The sequence below is a fragment of the Hyperolius riggenbachi genome, chromosome 9 (genome assembly GCF_040937935.1).
Source record: "Hyperolius riggenbachi isolate aHypRig1 chromosome 9, aHypRig1.pri, whole genome shotgun sequence".
In the NCBI taxonomy this organism is placed as follows: Eukaryota; Metazoa; Chordata; class Amphibia; order Anura; family Hyperoliidae; genus Hyperolius; species Hyperolius riggenbachi.
Genome location: NC_090654.1, coordinates 57,073,044 through 57,093,335, shown reverse-complemented (window position 1 = coordinate 57,093,335; position 20,292 = coordinate 57,073,044). Strand labels below are relative to the sequence as shown.

The 20,292-nt window shown below is 45.5% G+C and overlaps 1 protein-coding gene across 1 annotated transcript in view; it reads right to left on the bottom strand.

The window, feature by feature from the left end:
* SYT11 (synaptotagmin 11) overlaps window positions 1-18,675 on the bottom strand; it is a 29,403-nt gene extending 10,728 nt beyond the window's left edge. The window contains exons 1-2 of the mRNA XM_068252821.1: window positions 18,496-18,675; window positions 5,910-6,733 (exon numbers count right to left, since the gene is read on the bottom strand). Coding sequence (XP_068108922.1) covers window positions 5,910-6,733; window positions 18,496-18,529 — 858 coding nt within the window. The 5' untranslated portion in view covers window positions 18,530-18,675. The remainder of the gene's footprint in view (window positions 1-5,909; window positions 6,734-18,495) is intronic.
* Window positions 18,676-20,292: the final 1,617 nt, after the last annotated feature.

Here is a 20,292-nt window from a genome sequence, read left to right as displayed (position 1 = left end):
TAATAAACTTGCTCATTTATTTATTGTAACTCCCTCCATCCCCCCAGTCAGCCAATGATGGCGTTCGGCTGTCATAGGCTTCAGCCTATGAGAGCCGATCGCTCTCCTGTGTCCCAGGGGGACAGCCGTGTCACACGGCTGTCCCCAGTACAGTGCTGCTGCTGATTGCAGCGCTGTACAATGTTTATAGACAGTGTTTAACAGTCTCTGAGCTGAGCTCCACCTTCCAAGCGGAGATGCGCGCGCATCGGCGCACGCAATCTCCTGCTAGCCCCATAGGAAGCCGTTCACGCCAATCGGCGTGGAGCGGTCCTGGAGCTGCCGCCGCGTTCTTGCCAATTGACGTGGAGCAGTTGGCTAGAGATTATAGGATACCCGAGGTGACATGATGAGATAGATATGTGTATGTACAGTGCCAAGCACACAAATAGCTATGCTGTGTTCCTCTTTTCTTTCTCTGCCTGAAAGAGTTAAACATCAGGTATGTAAGTGGCAGATCCTGTCTGAATCAGAACTGGGTCAGACTACAGTGTGACCCTCACTGATAAGAAATTACAACTATAAAACACTTTCCTAGCAGAAAATGGCTTCTGAGAGCAGGAAAGAGATAAACAGGGTCAATAGTTCATAGATTTTAGCTCTGGCATACTTCAATGAATGTGTCATTGAGCAAAAACAATAAAACAGTAAAAACTTAAAGTAGATTTAATTATAAAATAAAATTGTGGAATATCTTAAAAAGTCATTTTTAAGAGAAGAAGGATAGATACAATTGTTTACTTCATTAGTTTATTTTCAGCTCGGGTGTCCTTGAAGCCTGGTACACACACCTAATTTTGATTTGCCAATCACTGACCTCTTTTCCTGGTGTCTCCATAGCAGCATACTAATAGGTATTACCCCGCCCCGTACCTACCTCTAACAGGACAAGTTGAAATGATAAAAGACCACCCAAAACACACCCCCAGCATTCTTTAGGGCGGGTACGTATGCTGCCATGGAGATACACCAGGAAAGGAAAATTACTGGTAGGTGAGTATAATAACTGTCCTATTTAATCACTTCCATGTAGCAAGAAATTTTGAATGCTACCAGTATGAACAAATTGTGTAGGTAAGCTCTCACACTACATGTGTACACAGTACAAACCCTAAGATTTAAAGGAAACCAGAGACGATAAAAAATAAAAGTTCGATACATACCTGGGGCTTCCTCCAGCCCGATGCGCACGGATTGCTCCCAAGCCAGAGTCCTCAGCCTTCTGTATCACCGGTACCAGGTCCCGTAACTTCGACCAGTCGCGGCCAGTCTGCGCAAGAGAAGTGCGCTCTCTACATATCTCTCCAGCAGCCGGTGGTGCTTGATACGCAGAGTGGGGGGATTGAAGCGTCGCATGCGTGATGTCGCGCAGTGGGCAGGGGAGCAGTGTTCACAACAGAATCGGCCGTTGCTCTGCCAAGTTGATTTTCCTGGTGGATTACTTGCAAGGCAGCAGGCGGGGGCTACTGTTGACACACCTGATTATTGGCTTGAGGCGGTCATTATCGAAAGCAGAAGGAGGCATGAAGGAGGAGGAGTCTGGAGGACACGGCCAACGGATGAGGTATCCACCCTCCGGCATTGACAGAAGTAGACAGGTGCTTACAGCAGGACTCAGAAGGGTGATTAGTTAGTTGTGTCTGTCCTCTACTGGCCCAGGCGGCATCGTTCTCTACGGTCTGACTGAGCGTGTGTGTTAAATGTGTGCAAGACCATTCTGCACATGCACAGTCTGGTCTATGCACACCACCGCGGCTTGGGACATTGGAGGGTCGTGGAGCCAGAGGCAGCCACACACAGTGAGTGGACAGGGACGGGCAGCCAGGAAAATGGAAAGAGGCCCTGATCAAGTTCAAGTTTTCTCCTAGGAGATAATTTTTCATTTTTTGTTTAAAATATTTTTTCAGCTCTCAGAATTATTTGGATTATTGTCTTGCTTGCTGGTGGCTTTAAAGGTATTTTATTGATAAAATGTGAAAATCTCACCTAGGAGAAAAAGTGAATTGGATCAGGCCCAGAGAGATAGGCTTAGTCAAGGGAAGGCAGGGTGACGAACATAACGGCTGCGGCAGTCATCATGACTTGTGGACCTTGTGGTGGTGAAGCTGGCTGCCAGGTAGGTTGCATGATCTGACTGAGGTCTGTGTGAGTGGCTGGGTCACCTCCCCAGACACTAAGCAATGAGCTAATCACCACCATAGAACAGGGAAGGGGCTGGGGGCACTGTGGGTTCTGAAGCCCACCAAATAACACATACGATGGCCAGGGTGTGGGAGGACTGACTGCACTTTGAGGGAGTTGAGGGTAATGATATGCTGCATATGGGGGGTCATTTGTGGGCGGCATCTGGAAAGTTCTCCTCTGGTGCTCCAGACAGCTAATTCTGGTGAGCATACAGGTGTCATCTGCTAGCCTCTTCCTCCTCCTATGATGTGAGCAGAGTTGTGCAGAGAAGCGCCAGCCCAGCATTCCCCCATCACGCCCCAACCGGCTACTTTTTCATGCCACCCAGCAGGGAAAAAAATTCTGAGGAGTACACTGAAAATTGCTTGGGAGGCAATGTCCGAATAGGTTACCACACCACAATAATTATGCACATATCCATATATAAATGCTAAATTTGCATGCACCATGCCAACAAGCTACCATATTTTTTGGGCTAAGACACTCCTGACCATAAAACACACCTAAGTTTAGAGGGTAAAACCAGGGAAAACCATCCATGGTGAATGGGCATCTTGTGTATTATGCTCCCTTTGTACCTCATGCCCCCTTGTACCTCTTGTGTCTCCCTGTGTCCTCCTCTGCCCCCCTTGTGTCCTCCACTACCTGCCTCTGTCCTCCTTGTGTCCTCCTCTATGCCCCTTTCTGCTCCCCTTGTGTCGTCCCCATGCCCCTTTGTGTCCTCCGTTTGTCCCCCTGTGTCCTCCTCTGCATGTGGACAGTACAGGGAGTCCCCGACATTGCGGCAGGTAGGAGGTTCCCACGCTCCACAAACTCCCTGGCCACCTGAAAGCATACGTTCCAGCGCCCACGTTTGGATGTATGGGAGCATCCCGGGGCTTTATACCTTCCTGGTCCTCGATCCATCCCGCCGTTCCAGTGCCGTCCACCATTGAAGCTATTCCACTTGCTAGGTCAAATACCTCTGTAGCACTCCTTGGGCAGACGAGTGCATCCGTATTGCGCACGCAGACGTCTGGGATCACTGCTGGTTGCATAACTTCAACGGGGGATAACTTTGGAACAGTGGGAAAGGACTATAGAGAATATTGTTTATCTCATCAGCTTATTTTTAATTCAAGATTACTTTAAACATCACAGGGGGACCAACAGAAGGAGCCCCTTGTCATTCAAATCCTTGCACAATCTGGGCCTGGATACCTGAAGGACTTGTTAAAAACTGCATCACACCCCCACAATCTTAGATCAAAAAGATCTATTAACTTGGTTGCCCCCAGAGTCCACCTCAAAACTTTTGGAGACAGAGCCTTCTGTCATGCTGCCCCTACACTTTGGAACTCCCTGCCACACCCAATCAGCATTTAAGCCCAAACTGAAAAGCCACCTGGCATTTATGAACACCTATTTCCTCTGTAACACAGTCCAGCCTGAAACTATGTATTGATCTGAGACATATCTATGCGCCTAGAGTCCTATGGGAGAAAAGCACTTTACAAATGTTATTGTATTGTATTGCACTTACCATGACAAACATTGCAACATTAGTGTTGGTGTTCGAATTTGTAAACCAGAATTATGGCGAACACCACACTTCAAGAGGAACTGTAGTGAAAATAACATAATAAACATATATGGCAGTGTTCTCCCCAGACTCTTTTAGCCAGGTGTCCTACCCGGCTAGTTTTTGTGAGCACCCGGCTGTTATCAGTTCACCTTACTCCTATGCTGTAAGCAGAGCTGCACATAAAAGCACCGTCCCTGCATTCTCCCATCTTGCCCCACCCGGCTACTTTTTCATGCCACCCGGCTGGAAAAAAAATCCAGGGAGAACACTGTATGGTATATACTGTAGGCGCTCCCAAAGATTTAATTAGACGCCGCTAAAACAATTCAACATCGAGAGTTGAAAATGTCCTATAAGTTCCATCAACCAGATCTTCCTTTCAAAACATGAGGTTCAACCTTGATCCACCAATATCATGTGAAATCACCGCTTATCAGATATCACCGCTGACCGATAACAGGCCAGCAGATAGCGCCTAATCATCAGATATATTTCTTCTTTTCCTATTTGATGATAGGCAACTATCTGCTGGTTTGTTACCGGTCAGCAGTGATATCTGGTGAGCGATTATTTCACACGATATTGGTGAATCAAGGTTGAACCTCATGTTCTGAAGCGTGCTGTAAAGCACAAGCAAGTTAACCTTCCGTGACCCTGTCTACATATACGGCTGCTGAAGTGTGAAGTTGAGGATAAGTCAGTTTTCCGAATTAATCAATATCCCAAATTCCAATACCCACATTACTGATAATTAATGTGAGGAGTTCAAAAGATTTATAATATTTACAGTTCTCATAAGTACTGCCTCGGCAGAATTTATGAAATACAGTAGAACCTTGGCTTGCAAGCATTATCTGTTCCGGAAACATACTTGTAATTTAAATCACTCTTATATCAAAGTGAATTTCCCCATAAGGATTAATGGAAACTCAGCTCATTGGTTCCACAAGCCAAAAACATTTATAGAAAATATGTAATACAAAGTACTGGTCCTTGCACTGTCCTGGATTAGAGAGAGTGGTTCTTTCTACTTTTCCCTGTACAAAGTACTGTACAGTATAAAGTAAAAATGTAAAGAAGACTTTCACTGTAACTAACAGAATAATTGCTATATATTGGCTCACCCACACATTGACTGGAAATTCTGGCTTATAAGACTACTTTTTAACCCTTGGAAATCTTCTGAAAAGTCAGGGGTTGTCTTATACGTCGGATGTCACACCCTATCCTGTTACCGACTCTCAGATCTCGCTGCTGAGGACTGTAGGGAAGAGGTGCAGGTGCACTTGTGCGAGATCTGAGAGGCAAAGAAGGAGGCAAGTAGGATACAAGGGTGGGCCAGAAGGGTGAAAGAATTGTGTTTTATGGGCACAGCGCCATCTATTCTTCCATACCGCTCTAATAAACAGGTAGACAAGGGGAGCTGACCAATCCGCTTAGGGAGAGGGAGAGTTGACCAATCCAACCAGTCAATCGCCTATATAATCAGAATCAGAATCAGAATCCATTTATTCGCCGAGTATGCTGTAGGCATACCCGGAATTGGTTGTGGTACACATGGCAAGGCATTTAAACATTAAACATTCGGACATTAAAAACATTCAAGACATTAAGACATTTGAGACAATCAATAGTTACGAGGGACAGCGCATTTCACTAATTCAAGAGACAGACATACATGCATTGGTGAGAATATATTCATATACTGTTATATACTGGGTACCACATACAGTACAGCACCCGTGGGGTCTCTACCACCTTGCAGTAGTGGGGGTGGGTAAGGCCGGAGCCAGCTCACATGCTGTAGCTCCTCTCTGCAATGAAAGCATTCTGGCATAATACGTAATTACATGGTGCAGCGTGGTACCAGTGGGGATCAAAGTTTAGGGCTAAGGAACTGTGGCACAGTGTGGGGCAGGTGGTGATCAATGTAGCGTCGGGTTGAGCCTAAAGGAGATGACGCCGTGTTGGATTAATTCTATTGAGGACACCTCCAGTGGCAGCCATTATGCTCCTTTCCTGACATCAGGAGCTGGGGAGCACAATCCACTGCTGGACTATGGACAAAAGGTCTAGGTTCAACTCACTGGCTGGTAACAAGCTGCATGTTCGTAGAACTGACCTGAATGTTTCTTTTGATGATCTCCCTGGTTAGCTGAACCTTGCCAGTGCTGGGATCCACACCTGCCAGAGGCACCATCACCTCCCCAATGACATCATCCCGAGAGAAACGGTCAAAACTCAACACCAGGAAGTGTAGGACAAGGTCCTGGAGCTGACTGTAGGGGATGCCATAAAATGTAAAGGTTTCGTCAAAGACAGGATTAAGGGTCTTCCTTAAGACTCGGGTCTTCACCCGATGCTTCTTATCTGGCAAGATGGTCATCTTAATGTATGGGTCAGAGCCATGGGACTGTTCATCCATCACGGGAAGACCATGAGCTTCTTGTATGGTTACTACCAGGGCTTTCTTAGGGAAGTTGTAGTCCACAGAAAGGGTCAGTGTCCCGAGGGCGATGTCTTCATCTGGAGAAGAGGGAGATGACGTCTTGGAGCCACTGGAGGTCAAGCTCTGACTTGGGCTTACTTCATCTCCGTAGTTCATAGTGATTGGCAACTGGTTGATGGCAGTTGCTGTAGCCAGACCATTAGGACCCTTCTCTGAGTTCATCAGACCTGCTTCAGCATTGTCCAGCAAGATGTTCCCCCGTGGACTGTCTGAATCTACATGCTGTTTGTCTCTGCGGATACTTGCATGTTTCTTCTTGTTACTGAGCGTCTCGGGATAGATACTAATACCCTTCAGCATATGAATGAACTTATATGGAGGATTCTTGTGTTTCTTCTCCACCCGGCTGACACAGCAGGTCCAGATGAAAACGGTCACCGACACAGAGACAACGAGTACGGCAGCTCCAATGAAGCCAGCCGCTATGGGTGACATGTCTGGTGGGAGAGACGGAGAGTGGTCAGTGTTAGCAAGCAATAATCATTGTACACAGTAAAATAACAAGATCCATCACATCAGCATGGCCATAAACAAAGGCTACTGAAAATGAGAAACATTTGTACTTTCACAAGGATGGTATTTAGCTCTGAGGCCACACCCACCTGTGTATCTGTGGCCCCTGCTCGGCAGGCTACCGCAACACAGGTAGGGATGGCCTCTGGACTTCTCGGCAGGCTTTGGGCGAAAACTGTCACTGTGTTTTCTTTAAATGGGGCGAGGTTTAAGATTAATGATCATTTCAGGGCAAACAAATGAGCTATTTACCCGTTAGATAGCTGATCCCCTGTTAGAGGACAATAAAGAGTACATTAACAGTTGTCTAATGTACACAGGAGGTACTCTTTAAAGTGGACCTGAACTCTTGCACAGGACAGAAGGAAAACATAGAGAAATGCACCCTGTATGTATTTAGAGAGTTTAGACAGTCTAATCCCCCCTCATCTGAGACTAATCACCACCGTAATTTGATCTCTCGGCTGTGTCAGTTCAGGAGTCTCCTCTGCCATGGCAGAGCAGCTAATTTGTAAACACAGGATGTTAACCATATATCTGCTTCTATGAAAGCATGAAGTAGACACACTGAAAATGTATTGCAGGATTTGTATCAACTGTATAAAAGAAATGTTTTTCTTTAAAGGTTATTATGCTGTTGCTTATATTTTACAGTAGAGAGGAAGTTCTGAGTTCAGGTCCGCTTTAAGAGTACATAGTCATTTTACCAACTGTCCTCAGAGGAGCTCACAATCTAATTCCTACCATAGTCATAGTCTAATGTCTTTACCAATGTCTAAGTCTAAGGCCAATTTGGGGGAACCAGAGTGTCCAAAGAAAATCCACTCAAACATAGGGAGAACATACAAACTTCAGGCAGACAGTATCCTGGTGCAGATTTGAACCTGGGACCCCCGTACTGCAATGACGTAGTGGTATCTACTGCACCACTGTGCTGTCCAGGATGCTGTACAATACACAGACATGGACTTCTCTCATGGTCCTCCTAATTGTATTTATAACTATGAGTGTATTTAAGTTATTGAACATTTTTAATAATAAGAAATCTTTTCATTTATCCATGTATTTAGTCACTCCCCCATGTCACAAGCTGGCGAGGCAAGGTACCAGGTGCAGTGGTAGTCATGCTGGGAGCTGATAAGGCTCTCTCTCTCTCTGTGCAAGAAGAAGGAGGGGGGTTCAAGGAGGAGACACACAAAACTCATGTAACAACACTCTTGACAGCCTCCTCCCACCCCCCCTTTTTCCTTTATCTATGGTTTTAGTGACTCCCCCGTGACATGCTGCCGTGGCAAGGTATCAGGTGCAGTGCTAGTTGTGCTGGGAGCTGATAAGCCTCTCCCCCTTAGTGCAGGACTCTCCTAAAAGAAAAGGAATAAGGGGGTTACAGGGGAGATGCACAGGACTAATGTAACAGAGCCCTTGACAGACCCCCCCCCCCCCCCCATACCTTTTCCTTTATTTTATGTATTTAGTCATTCCCCTCCGTGACAGGCAATGTACCATGTGAAGTGCTAGTTATGCTGGGAGCAGATAAGCCTCTCCCCCTCTGTTCAGGACTCTCCTGAAAGAAAAGGAATGAGGGGGGTTACAGGGAAGAAACACAGGACTCATGTAACGGAGCCCTTGACAGCCCCCCACATTTTCCTTTATTTTATGTATTTAGTCACTCCCCTCTGTGACAGGCAAGGTACCATGTGTGAAGTGCTAGTCATGCTGGGAGCTGATAAGCCTCTCCCCTTCTGTGCAGGACTCTCCTAAAAGGAAGGAGGGGAGTTACAGAGGGAGACACACAGGACTGGAGTAACAGAGCCCTGGACACCCCCATCCTCCAAATCAGAGCCAACCAGCATATGGAGGTTCACTCCACCAGACAGCAGACATCAAAATGACAGAATATGAAAAGTAAAATAGTACACTTATTTCTTTAGTTTCATTGGACTAGTAATATTTTATTATGTATCATATGTAATCGGTATAAAACATTTCAATTGGGGTCCACTGTAATACAACAATATCAGCATATACTAACCCCTTCCCTCCACCTCCAACAATAAAAACATCAAGGTAACCCTATTCCTCCCACCCAGAATACACAGGTCACACCAAACTCTCCTCTCTTCCTAATGCAGAGACATGAAGACACAATGAGCGCTCCCTTTCTCTTCCTCCTAATACGCTGACATCAGATTACATTGACCTCTCCTGTCCTCCTAGCAAATGCACAGCAATACAGATGGAGATACCGTGAAACTGTTCCTCCATCTAATACACAGACATGTAGACATGCTGACCTAATAAAGAGAAATAAAGACACGATAATCCCCCCAACCCCTCCCGAAATGAAGACTGCAGGGCACCATAATCTCTGCACTCCTCAATACACATCAACCTTGCTACTAATTCATTGATGTCAGTAAACAAAGACCTCTCTCCTCCTCCTAATACACAGACAACGGAACAATTACACACCATGCAATTTCCCTTCAGATCGATGAGTCACATCGATAATTTCTGACAGGTTTTATTATGGTTTCCGATCGATTTTCCGATCGATTTTGTGCAGAAGTTATCGGAAAAACAATAAGAAACCTTATCGGACCTTTCTGAAAGTATCTATTCGACCCGTTGATCTGATGGGAAATTGCATGGTGTGTACCAAGCGAGTAGTCATATTTTAGATAAGATCATTCAGGCTAAAAGTAAAGATCGCGTTTAGTCGATCCACGCCACTATAAAATCCAACTCCTATCTCTACCAATTCTAATTGTATTTAGGGAAAAAAAATCCGTCAAACAAAATGATCTTTTCCATAAGGAAACAATCGATAATGCGATCGTTCAAGATGGATTGGGCCTATCAGTTTTTCTGTTTACATGCAATACGATCTGAATAATATGACCGAAAATACAATCGTTCAATAAAAATTGTACTGTTAATGAGCACCTTAATACACAGACATCAGGATGTAACGACCTCTGCCCTCTTCTTCATAACCCGCAATCAACAAGATACCAAGGCAAGATGCCATAGCAACTGCTGTGGGGCTCCGGAAATGTAAGACAGCCCATTTGTCTCTGAGGGGCAGTTAATAGACCAAAAACTCTGTACAGTGCTGCAGAAAACATTTGCGCTATATAAATTCACAGTAATAGCAAATATATATATATATTCTGTATATATATATATATATTTTTTTTAACGCGTTGACTGTTATACCTAAATCCAGTGGTAGAACTAATGTTAAAAATAAGATCTGCCTCGGATCCGCTTGCTGCGTTGCGGTAAGCGGAATACAGAGTCCGAGCTTGGCACATTTTACCGAACTAAACAGGAAAATATATGCAATGAAAGCCTAATAGCACAGACAGTATTCGTTCTCACTAGGCTAGTTGCCGCGTCCACTTCATCTGTTTTGATTGCCGCCATGTGCGCCTTGCATCTGCTCTAGTGTAACTGGCCCTAAGTTAGAGGGGTGTGTCCACTCATACCCATGAGAAAGAGAAGTATAAAACCTCTTTCAGATGGGCAGCTGAATGAACCACCTGAACCGGCCAGGCGCCTGTTAGTGCTCGTTACCAGCGTTAGACAGGTGCTCCCCATAGAGTCAGATCTGGGCGTGGCCACAGCCACAGCCAAGCTCAGACGCGACATGTCCTGGTCCTCTGACGCCGGGCAACGCCACCGTGTGAGAGCGCTTAACGCACGTGGTGCTCCAACCGCTGCAATTCCGCTGATACGCTAATGATCATTTCAGGGCAAACAGATGAGCTATTCACCCGTTAGATAGCTGATCCCCCGTTAGGGGACAATAAAGAGTACATTAACAGTTGTCTAATGTACACAGGAGGTACTCTTTAAAGTGCACCTGAACTCTTGCACAGGACAGAAGGAAAACATAGAGAAATGTACCCTGTATGTGTTTAGAGAGTTTAGCCTGTCTAATTCTCCATTATCTGTGACTAATCCCAACTGTAGTTTGATCTCTCAGCTGTGTCAGCCGGGTGCCTCGGCAAAGCAGCTAATTTGTAAACACAGGATGTTAGCTATGTCTGCTTCCACGAAAGCTGTAGATTTATTGCAGGATTTGTATTAGCTGTAACAGAGAAATGTTTTTCTTTAAAGGTTACTATGCTGTTGCTTATCTTTTAAAGCAGAATTCAGGTACGCTTTAAATTGCACCCGAATTGCGCTGGCGGGGGCGCCAGACATGATGCTGAACTGCTTGGCAAGCACACAGTTCAGTCATCCGTCTGAAAGAGGCCTTATACTGTCTTCCTTTTCCAAATACACAGACATCAGAGGACACTAATCTCTCCTAATACACAGACATAAGGACGCAATGAGCTCTTCACCTCCTACGGCTCTTCCATCACTTAATATGCAGACAGAGCCATGCTATGGCTTCTCCACTCTTCCCCTAACACAAACCTATCCCAAAACTTTTCTCTGTCTAACGTTAGTAACCGTACTCAAAGTGGAGGCTGCAAAATTCTAAAAAATGGCTAAAGCAGACATTGCAGACACTGAGGGCATTTAGTGCTTAAACCTCTTCCTTCTAATTCCTAACACACAAACATCAGGACAGACTAATCTCTCCCCTCCCCCTTCATCATACACAGACATCAAAATAAACTAACTACTACCAAGCAGCAAAGCGTTCCGTGGTTTCATCGTCAATGTCGCGTTTTGAGCTCCTAAGGGGATAGGGAACTGCGAAAGCAAACAAAGCCAGAAGCTACAAGCAGCGAACACAGTGAATCCAGCGGAGGAGACTTGGGCGCACAGGGAGTAACTTTGGCGCCATCAGAAGACGGAACTGAAGTTACTTTTAAAACACAATAATTTGGCCAAATTATTTCATTCTGCACCATTCATGGTGGCCTGGAGGGGGAATAGTATTTAACACGGCCGGGACTTGTGGATCAGCCATACATCGGCTGTATCCTGCGCCCAAGTCTCCCGCGCCAATTCCTCTCGTACGCACAAGCAGAGTCTTGGAAAAATCAATTGACCGTAGCGCTCACGCCAACGCTAGGAATCAAAGGTAAACACATAGAGATAAACGCTTCCATTCATCTCAATGCGGGACACGGTGGATCCCATCACTAAATGACATGGATGGACACCACCTGAACTGGTCCTAAAATACGGTCATTGCGATATACAGAACTCTTTGCACCACCACCAAATACATAGATAATGGGACACGGTGATCTCTCCACTCCGCCTCCTAAAGCTCTGAACCTATGCTAGATTTTGGACATTAGAGATGACCATTCATTATCGTCTCAGATAAATCTAGTGATACTGCAGCTGTCTTACAAAGTCGTTTAGCCATCTATTATCCAGAGATGGATTAAGTTGTAATAGGGCCCTAGGCATAGTAGTAAATGTGGGCCCCCTTGTAATCTTTTTGGTAAGCTGAAGTGGAGAGAGGTCAGAGAAGGTGGCTGGTGGGCCCCTTGACTCCCACTAGGCCCCAGGCACCTGCCTAGATTGCTTGGTGGATGATCCTGCTCCTTCCAGACTCCAGATGGCAATCAGACACAATCCATAGACCAACACCACCAGGAATTACCCAGTAATTATAGCCATGGATATCTTTCAATGCAGGGAAAGCTTCTAAGCCTTGTGCATGAAATAGAGGCGCGAGGAAAAATGGGTGCTGGGTGAAGCCGAAATTAATAAAAGATAAAGATCGTTTTCAGCTAGGCGTGAAGTGAAGCCAAAAACATGTAAATGATAAGTACCGTTTTAAATCAGACAGGAAATAAAAACAAAAAGATATTTACTGTAAAAACCATTACATAATTCAAAACTATAGCTAAACCTAACCCTACTCTCACACAGAACCCTACCCTGGTGGTGCCTAGCCCTAAAACCCTCCCCACTGGTGCCTAGCCCTAAGACCCCCTGGCGGTACCTAGCCCTAAGACCCTCCCTGGTGGTGCCTAGCACTAAACTCCTTCCACCCAGTGGTGTCTAGCCATAAGACCCCCTACTCCACGGTGGTGTTAACCCTAAGACCCCCTCCCTCCGGTGGTGCCTAACCCTAAGACCCCCCTGGTGGTGCCTAACCCTAAGAACCCCCTGGCGGTGCCTGACCCTACGACCGCTCCCCCGGTGGTGCCTAATCCTAAGACCCCCTCCCCCCCGTGGTGCCTAACCATAAGACCACCTGGTGGTGCCTAGCCCTAAGACCCCCTTCTCCTGGTGGTGCCTAACCCTAAGACCCCCTCCCCCTGGTGGTGCCTAACCCTAAGACCCCCTCCCCCCGGTGGTGCCTAACCCTAAGACCCCCCTTGGTGGTGCCTAACTCTAAGACCCCCCCGGCGGTTCCTTACCCTAAGACCCCCTGGTGATGCCTAACCCTAAGACCCCCTCCCCCCGGTGGTGCCTAACATTAAGATCCCCCCCCCCAGTGGTGCCTAATCCTAAGACCCCCTCCCCCCGGAGGTGCCTAACCCTAAGCCCCCCCTGGTGGTGCCTAACCCTACGATTCCCGCTTGTGGTGCCTCAACCTAAGACTCCCCCCCTACCGGTGGTGCCTAACCCTCACTCCCCCCCCCCCTCACAAACACCGTTACAAATGTAGAAACGATAACATACAGTATTTGATATATTTCAAAAACTTTAATGTTCTAATGCTAGTGGAAACCGGAATGCCTAGAGGCAACCCACTCAAACACAGGAGAACATACAAACCCCACGTAGATAGTTTCCTGGCCCAATTTTCAATTGGGGGTCCTAGATCTGCAGAAGAGATTGCTTTCCACTACATAACTGTGCCGCCCAGAACTCAGAAAACTCCACTGTAATAGACTGACCATAGCATAGTTATAGAGGAGCTATCACCCAGGATTAAACTTCATCCCAATTAATACCTCCTTTCCCATGAGCAATATTTACCTTTTCTCGAGTAGATCATCAGGGTGGTCTGTGTGACCTTTTTTTTTTATTTCGTGGTGAAACCTCGTCCAATGACCATGGTCCTGACAGTTTGCTGTCTGTGAACCTCGTTGCATTGTGGGAAATAACGGTATTTCCCAACTGCCAAGCAAACAATATCTCCTTCTGTACATAGAAGTCTCAGTAAATGAACTTTCCATACAGATCACCTGGCAGAATAAAAGCTCTCACCGCCAGTCTTAAATTTCAGAATGTAAATCAGGGAGAGGAAAGATTTTTCAATGGGTAAACCCTAACTAAATAATCTATAAATGAATATATAATAAAATAAGCAATTGTATTCATTATGTCATTTTCATTACGGTTCCTCAAAGAAGCCCAATGTCAAGCTGCATACAACCTGCTGGCTAGACTGAATTATTTGCAGGTCACTGACCATCTCTAATGGCGATTCCTCCTTTCCTCCTCCTCCTCTCAGTGTAAAGACACGAGGATTTACTGAGACAGATTAATCAAAACAAGGAAGGAATACTGGTGCAAAATTAGTGCATAACAGATGGAAATGGGGAAACGTTGTTCAGAGCAACCAACCAAAATCTTTGATATGATCAACAAGTTTGCTACAAATTTCTTTGCACTGGTTTTGATAAATGACCTCATATTCCTCCTAATACATAGACATCTTCCCACGGGGACATCAGGATGTTTGCCATCCCCCTAATGAACAGGTATAAGGATCTGTGACCACTCCCATCTTCTTCCTTCAACACACAGTCACAAGGATACACAGACCTCTAGCCTCTTCCTCCAAATTCACAAAGTTAAAGAGGAACTGTAACCAAGGAGTGAACTTCATTCCTATCAGTAGCTGATCCCCCCTTTCCAGGGCAATTTCTAGGCTAAATTGCACCCAGGGTGAAGGTGCAAGGACTTGCGAACCCATGCTAAGCCCCCAGTATAGGTAGTCAGGTATATAGGTAGCTAGGTATATGTCCCTTCAGTATAGGTAGCTAGGTAGAGGTGCCTTCAGTTTAGGTAGCTAGGTATAGTTGCCTCCAGTATAGGTAGCTAGGTATAGGTGCCTTCAGTATAGGTAGCTAGGTATAGGTGCCTCCAGTATAGGTAGCTATGTATAGGTGCCTTCAGTTTAGGTAGCTAGGTATATGTGCCTCCAGTATAGGTAGCTAGGTATAGGTGCCTTCAGTATAGGTAGTTAGGTATAGGTGCCTCCAGTATAGGTAGCTATGTATAGGTGCCTTCAGTTTAGGTAGCTAGGTATATGTGCCTCCAGTATAGGTAGCTAGGTAAAGGTGCCTTCAGTTTAGGTAGCTAGGTATATGTGCCTCCAGTATAGGTAGCTAGGTATAGGTGCCTTTCAATATAGGTAGCTAGGTATAGGTGCCTTCAGTATAGGTAGCTAGGTATAGGTGCCTTCAGTATAGGTAGCTAGGTATAGGTGCCTTCAGTATAGGTAGCTAGGTATAGGTGCCTTTCAATATAGGTAGCTAGGTATAGGTGCCTTCAGCATAGGTAGCTAGGTATAGGTGCCTTCAGTATAGGTAGCTAGGTATAGGTACCCCCTACCCCCACCTAGGTATTCACATCACACTGTGGGAACCTTGTTGCATTGTGGGAATTAACAGCTGTATCCAACAGTCAAAAAACTGCATATCTTTCCACAGACATGACCTGCTAGCAGTAAAGATTTCTCCATGTGATACATTTCTGAATGTAAATCAGGGAGAGGAAAGATCTTACAATGGGCATACACTGACTAAATCATTTATACATACCGAAGTTATTGTAAAAATTAAGCACTTTTTCAATTATGTTATTTTCACAGCAGTTCCTCTTTAAAGTGAACCAAGCACCATTTTTTAGTACCCAGGGACCTCGATAGCACTTTAAACATGCATGCCAACAATTTGGCTCATTAATACATAGTAGTAAAAATGTTTCTGTACCGTGTTAGCCAAACAATATATGTAGGTAGAAAAAACCAAAGTCTTGTAAAAGTAATACCTTTTAATGGCTAACTGATTAGCTCATTAATACAAAAACTTAAATTTCACCTTTTTACATTTTAAAGTTTAGCAGAGGCCTTATCCGATTTCCTCCTACTTCCCAGGCCTGCTGACCACAGAAAGTTCAGGCAGATAAGACTGCTTTAATTATTTTATTGCACACATTAGCAAAATGCTTTCATCAGCAAGGGGGTGGAAATATTGGTCACTATGCTTCAAATAGTTTACAGAAGTCACATATGCTATCTTCACACCTTCTCCTGGATAGATAATGGGCAGCTGGAAGGGGAGGGAAGAATATGGCAATTTATAGCTATTTGAAAACAGAAACATAAAGTGGTGCTTGGTTCCCTTTAAGACGCAGAGACTTTTAAATCCTCCTCCTATACTTAGATCTCAGGATCCCTCTGCCTCTCCACGCCTCCTCCTCTTAGTACAAAGATGTTGGGAAACATTGACCACTGTGCTTCTATGCATCAATATGCATTGGTGTTTCTCATCCCCCTTTTAATACACAGATATAAGCAAACACTGATATTTCCCCTGCTCTCCTATACACACAGTCATGGCTGAGGGTATACGGTTTTGAGTCAGCATCCCCAGACTGGAAATAGAGCATGACCTCACAGCATTACACACTGCAGCATCAATGGGAGTACAAAGGGAGCACCTGCTACAAGCTGTGTGATCAGAGTAACTGGGCAGTGTCATGTGATCACAGTGAAGGCATCATGTGATCAGAGTAGGGGTCCTGTGGATGTGTCATGTAATCTGATTGAGGGTCTCTAAGTGAGAACTGTGCTCAGAGGGTAAAGTGATGCGAAAGCTAGCTCCTTTAGATGAGTGTGTGCAAGTGAAGGGTCCCTGGGGAAGAGTCCAGTTGTCAGAGTGAGGGTCCCAGTGGATGTCATGTGACCAGTACGAAGGGAAACCTATGTTGAGTCAGGTGATCACAGTAATATGTCCTGTGACTATAGTAGAGGTGCCCATTAACAGTACAATCTTCATAGAGGATCAACTGTTCAATCTGTTAATAGTGATCAGACTGGTTGAAATGAGAAATTCTCACTGCTAACGATCGACAACAAAAGATCATAATGCTGATCGTTTCCCCTGCTAATGGTTGATTGGTCCAGCAGATTGATATCATCAGAAATGATCAGACTGGTTATAATTTTTCATCCAGTTTATGACCGTGATCGATGATTTACAATCTTTACCTTCCGATCACTTTTATGGCACAGTCAATCGTGTATGAAAATTGTACAGTTAATAGCTGTCTTAAGGGTCTTAGGATTAGTCATGTGATGACTCTGAAGGCCCCTTGGAATAAGTTCAAATGACCAGTATAGAGTGTAACACAATAAGGCCCCCCTAAGAATGACTTGTCATCCCAGTAACGTCCCTGGTGGAATATTGTGGTCAGTAAGTGACATGATTATGGGTCATACGATCCTGGAATGAGATGTAATCCGAGTGACAACCCTCAGAAAAAACATGACCCATGTGATCAAAGTCCCTGCCAGTGTGTCATGTGATCAAACTGAGGTTCTTGGGGATACATCATGTGATCAGACTGAGAGTAATGTGCATTAGCCATAATTAGGAAAAGGGAAGGAAAATATATCACAGCTATGGGTGTACACATCTGTCCGGGGACCCCAAATATATCACATGGCTCATCATAAAGCTTCAGTGCGAATATGTCTGACATGTCTCAACATAATAACAACAACAACAACAAGATAAACAACAGTACTACGATAATCCTAAAGTCATTGTAACAAACAACTGTAAAAAGAATGCCAAGAAATGTCTACCAAAAATCACAAGTTTTCTCTTGAAACGCTCTCAGATCCTGGGGCTCCAACATATGATGATTTAAAGACCCCATTAATATTTTGACAGGAGTACAGAATTTCCATAGCAAAACTGTATAAACAAGGGGATCCAAGGAAGAAAACAGAATAGGCCACAGAATACATGAATGATTCAGGACAGCAGGATATTATGTGATTTTACCACAACATATGATGATGATTCAGGGGCCTAGGGACATCATGTAGTAGTACCATGGGCTATGGTTATGAATCACGTTCCCAGCATGGCATCTTATGGGGCAACAGCCATGGTGATGATTCAAGGGTTCCAGAATGTCAAGTGAAAGTGCCCCAATATATGGTGATGATTCAAGAGACACTAAGATCTCATGTCGGGGGGCACAGAATATGGTGATAGTTTAGGGGCTCAAGGATGTCATGTCATGTGATAAGGTCACATGACATGGTGGGTAATCAGGTGCCCCAAGACATTATATGATAAGAGCATGGTGTTGAATTGGGGGCAGCAGGATGTAATGCGATGGGATCATAGGATATAATGATGATCAGAGGGCCTCAGGATGTCATGCAATACAGACACAATGTATGGATGATTGGGGGGCCCAGGGATGTCATGTGATAAGGTCACATGATATGGTGGGTAATTAGGTTCCCCCAGACATTATGATAAGTGCATGGTGTTGAATTAGGGGCACCAGGATGTAATGTGATGGCATTATAGGATATGCTGATTATAAGAGGGCCTCATGATGCCATGCAATACAAGACACAAAGTATGGATGATTGGGGGGCCCAGGGATGTCATGTGATGAGAACACAGTTAAGGTGATAACACGGGACCCCCAAGATGGTGATAGGAGGGGCCTCTTGACTGGCTGATAACATAGGGCCCCTGTGTGCGACTCTTACCGAAGCTGGGAGCGAGGCTGGTGATCTCCGCCATGCTGGCCCGGTTCGGTCCCTACTTCATGTCCCGCTGATGATGCTGCAGATGATGCTGCTTCGGGCGCTGGTCCTGATGCAAGCCTGTCCCCTCCCCACCGCCGGAAAGTGCCGAGCAGGCGAAGCCTGGCTCCTCCCTGCGACGAGAATTGCCGAGCAGGCGAAGCCTGGCCCCTCCCTGCAGCGAGAACTGCCGAGCAGGCCAGACTGGCCCATCCCTGCTCCGGAAACTTCCGAACAGCCAAAGCCTCAGCCTTCTCTCATTCGGAAACTGCCGAACAGCCGAGGCTTGACAATTGTAATTTACGAAAAAATTGCCGAAGTCGCCATCTTTCTACACCCTTTCATGCCAGCAGACACCCATTCCCGAGAATGGCGCTGCAGTGCGTGGGAAATAATGAAGGGAAGCGATAGTGTTTCTCAGTGACAATACCTGTAATCCAATGTGGCAGAGTATGCAAGACACATGGCTGTGAAGGATCATCTAGAATAGATCTTGTCATGGAATGATGAAGATGACAAGCCAGTGACCCAATATTGTTGATTAAAGGACAACTGAAGTGAGAAGAATATGGAGGCTGCCATATTTATTTTCTTCTAAATAATGCCAGTTGCCTGGCAGCCCTGCTGGTTTATTTAGCTGAAGTAGCGTCTGAATCTCACCAGAAACAGGCATGCAGCTAATCTTGTCAGATCTGACAATAATGTCAGAAACGACTGATCTACTGCATGCTTGTTCAGGGTCTATGCTAAAAGTATTAGAGGCGGAGGATCAGCAGGACAGCCAGGCAACTGGTATTGCTTAAAAGGGAATAAATATGGCAGCCTCCATATACCACTCACTTCAGTTGTCCTTTAACGTTATCACTAATAATTTATATAGTTCCAACATACATACATAGTTAAAGCTAATGGGAATCGATACTCACCTAAGGAGAGGGAAGGCTCAGTCCTATTGAACCATCCCTCTTCCGGTGCTGCGCTGGCTCTTCCGATCACATCCCTGGCCGAGGAGACTTCGGAAGTCTTCAGGAGCCGAGTCCTCCCGAAGACAGGCGGCGCACACGCAAGTGTGTCATAAAGGGCGCGTGCATGCGCAGTGTAGAGAGGCCCGTCTTCGAGAGCACTCGGGCTCCTGAAGCATTTCAGAAGCCTCCCTTCGGCCGAGAGACAGCGGTATTTGCCCGAAACGGTCGAATACCACTACGGGGGAGCCAGGACAACAGCGGGGAACGGGAGAGGAGAGGGAATGCTCTATGGGACCCAGAGCCTCCCTTTCCTTAGGTGAGTATCTGACTTTTTTTTTTAATACGGGTTCCCATTCACTTTAGAGGGAACCTAATAGAGAGCGATATAAAGGTTGCCATATTTATTTCCTTTTAAATAATGAATATTGCCTGGCTGTCCTGCTGATCACCTGCCTTGTACTTTTAACCACAGCACAGACCCTGTACATACTACAGACATGTATATGAGGTGCTCTGACTTAAAGGGAACCTAAACGGAGAAGGATATGGATTTTTCCTTTTAAAATAATACCAGTTGCCTCACTCTCCTGCTGATCCTGTGTCTCCAATGCTTTCAGCCACAGCCCCTCAACAAGCATGCAGATCAGGTGCTCTGACTGAAGTCAGACTGGATTAGCTGCATGCTTGTTTCAGGCGTGTGATTCAGCCACTACTGCAACCAAAGAGATCAGCAGGACTGCCAGGCAACTGGTATTGTTCAAAAGGAAACATCCATATCCCTCGCAGTTTAGGTTCC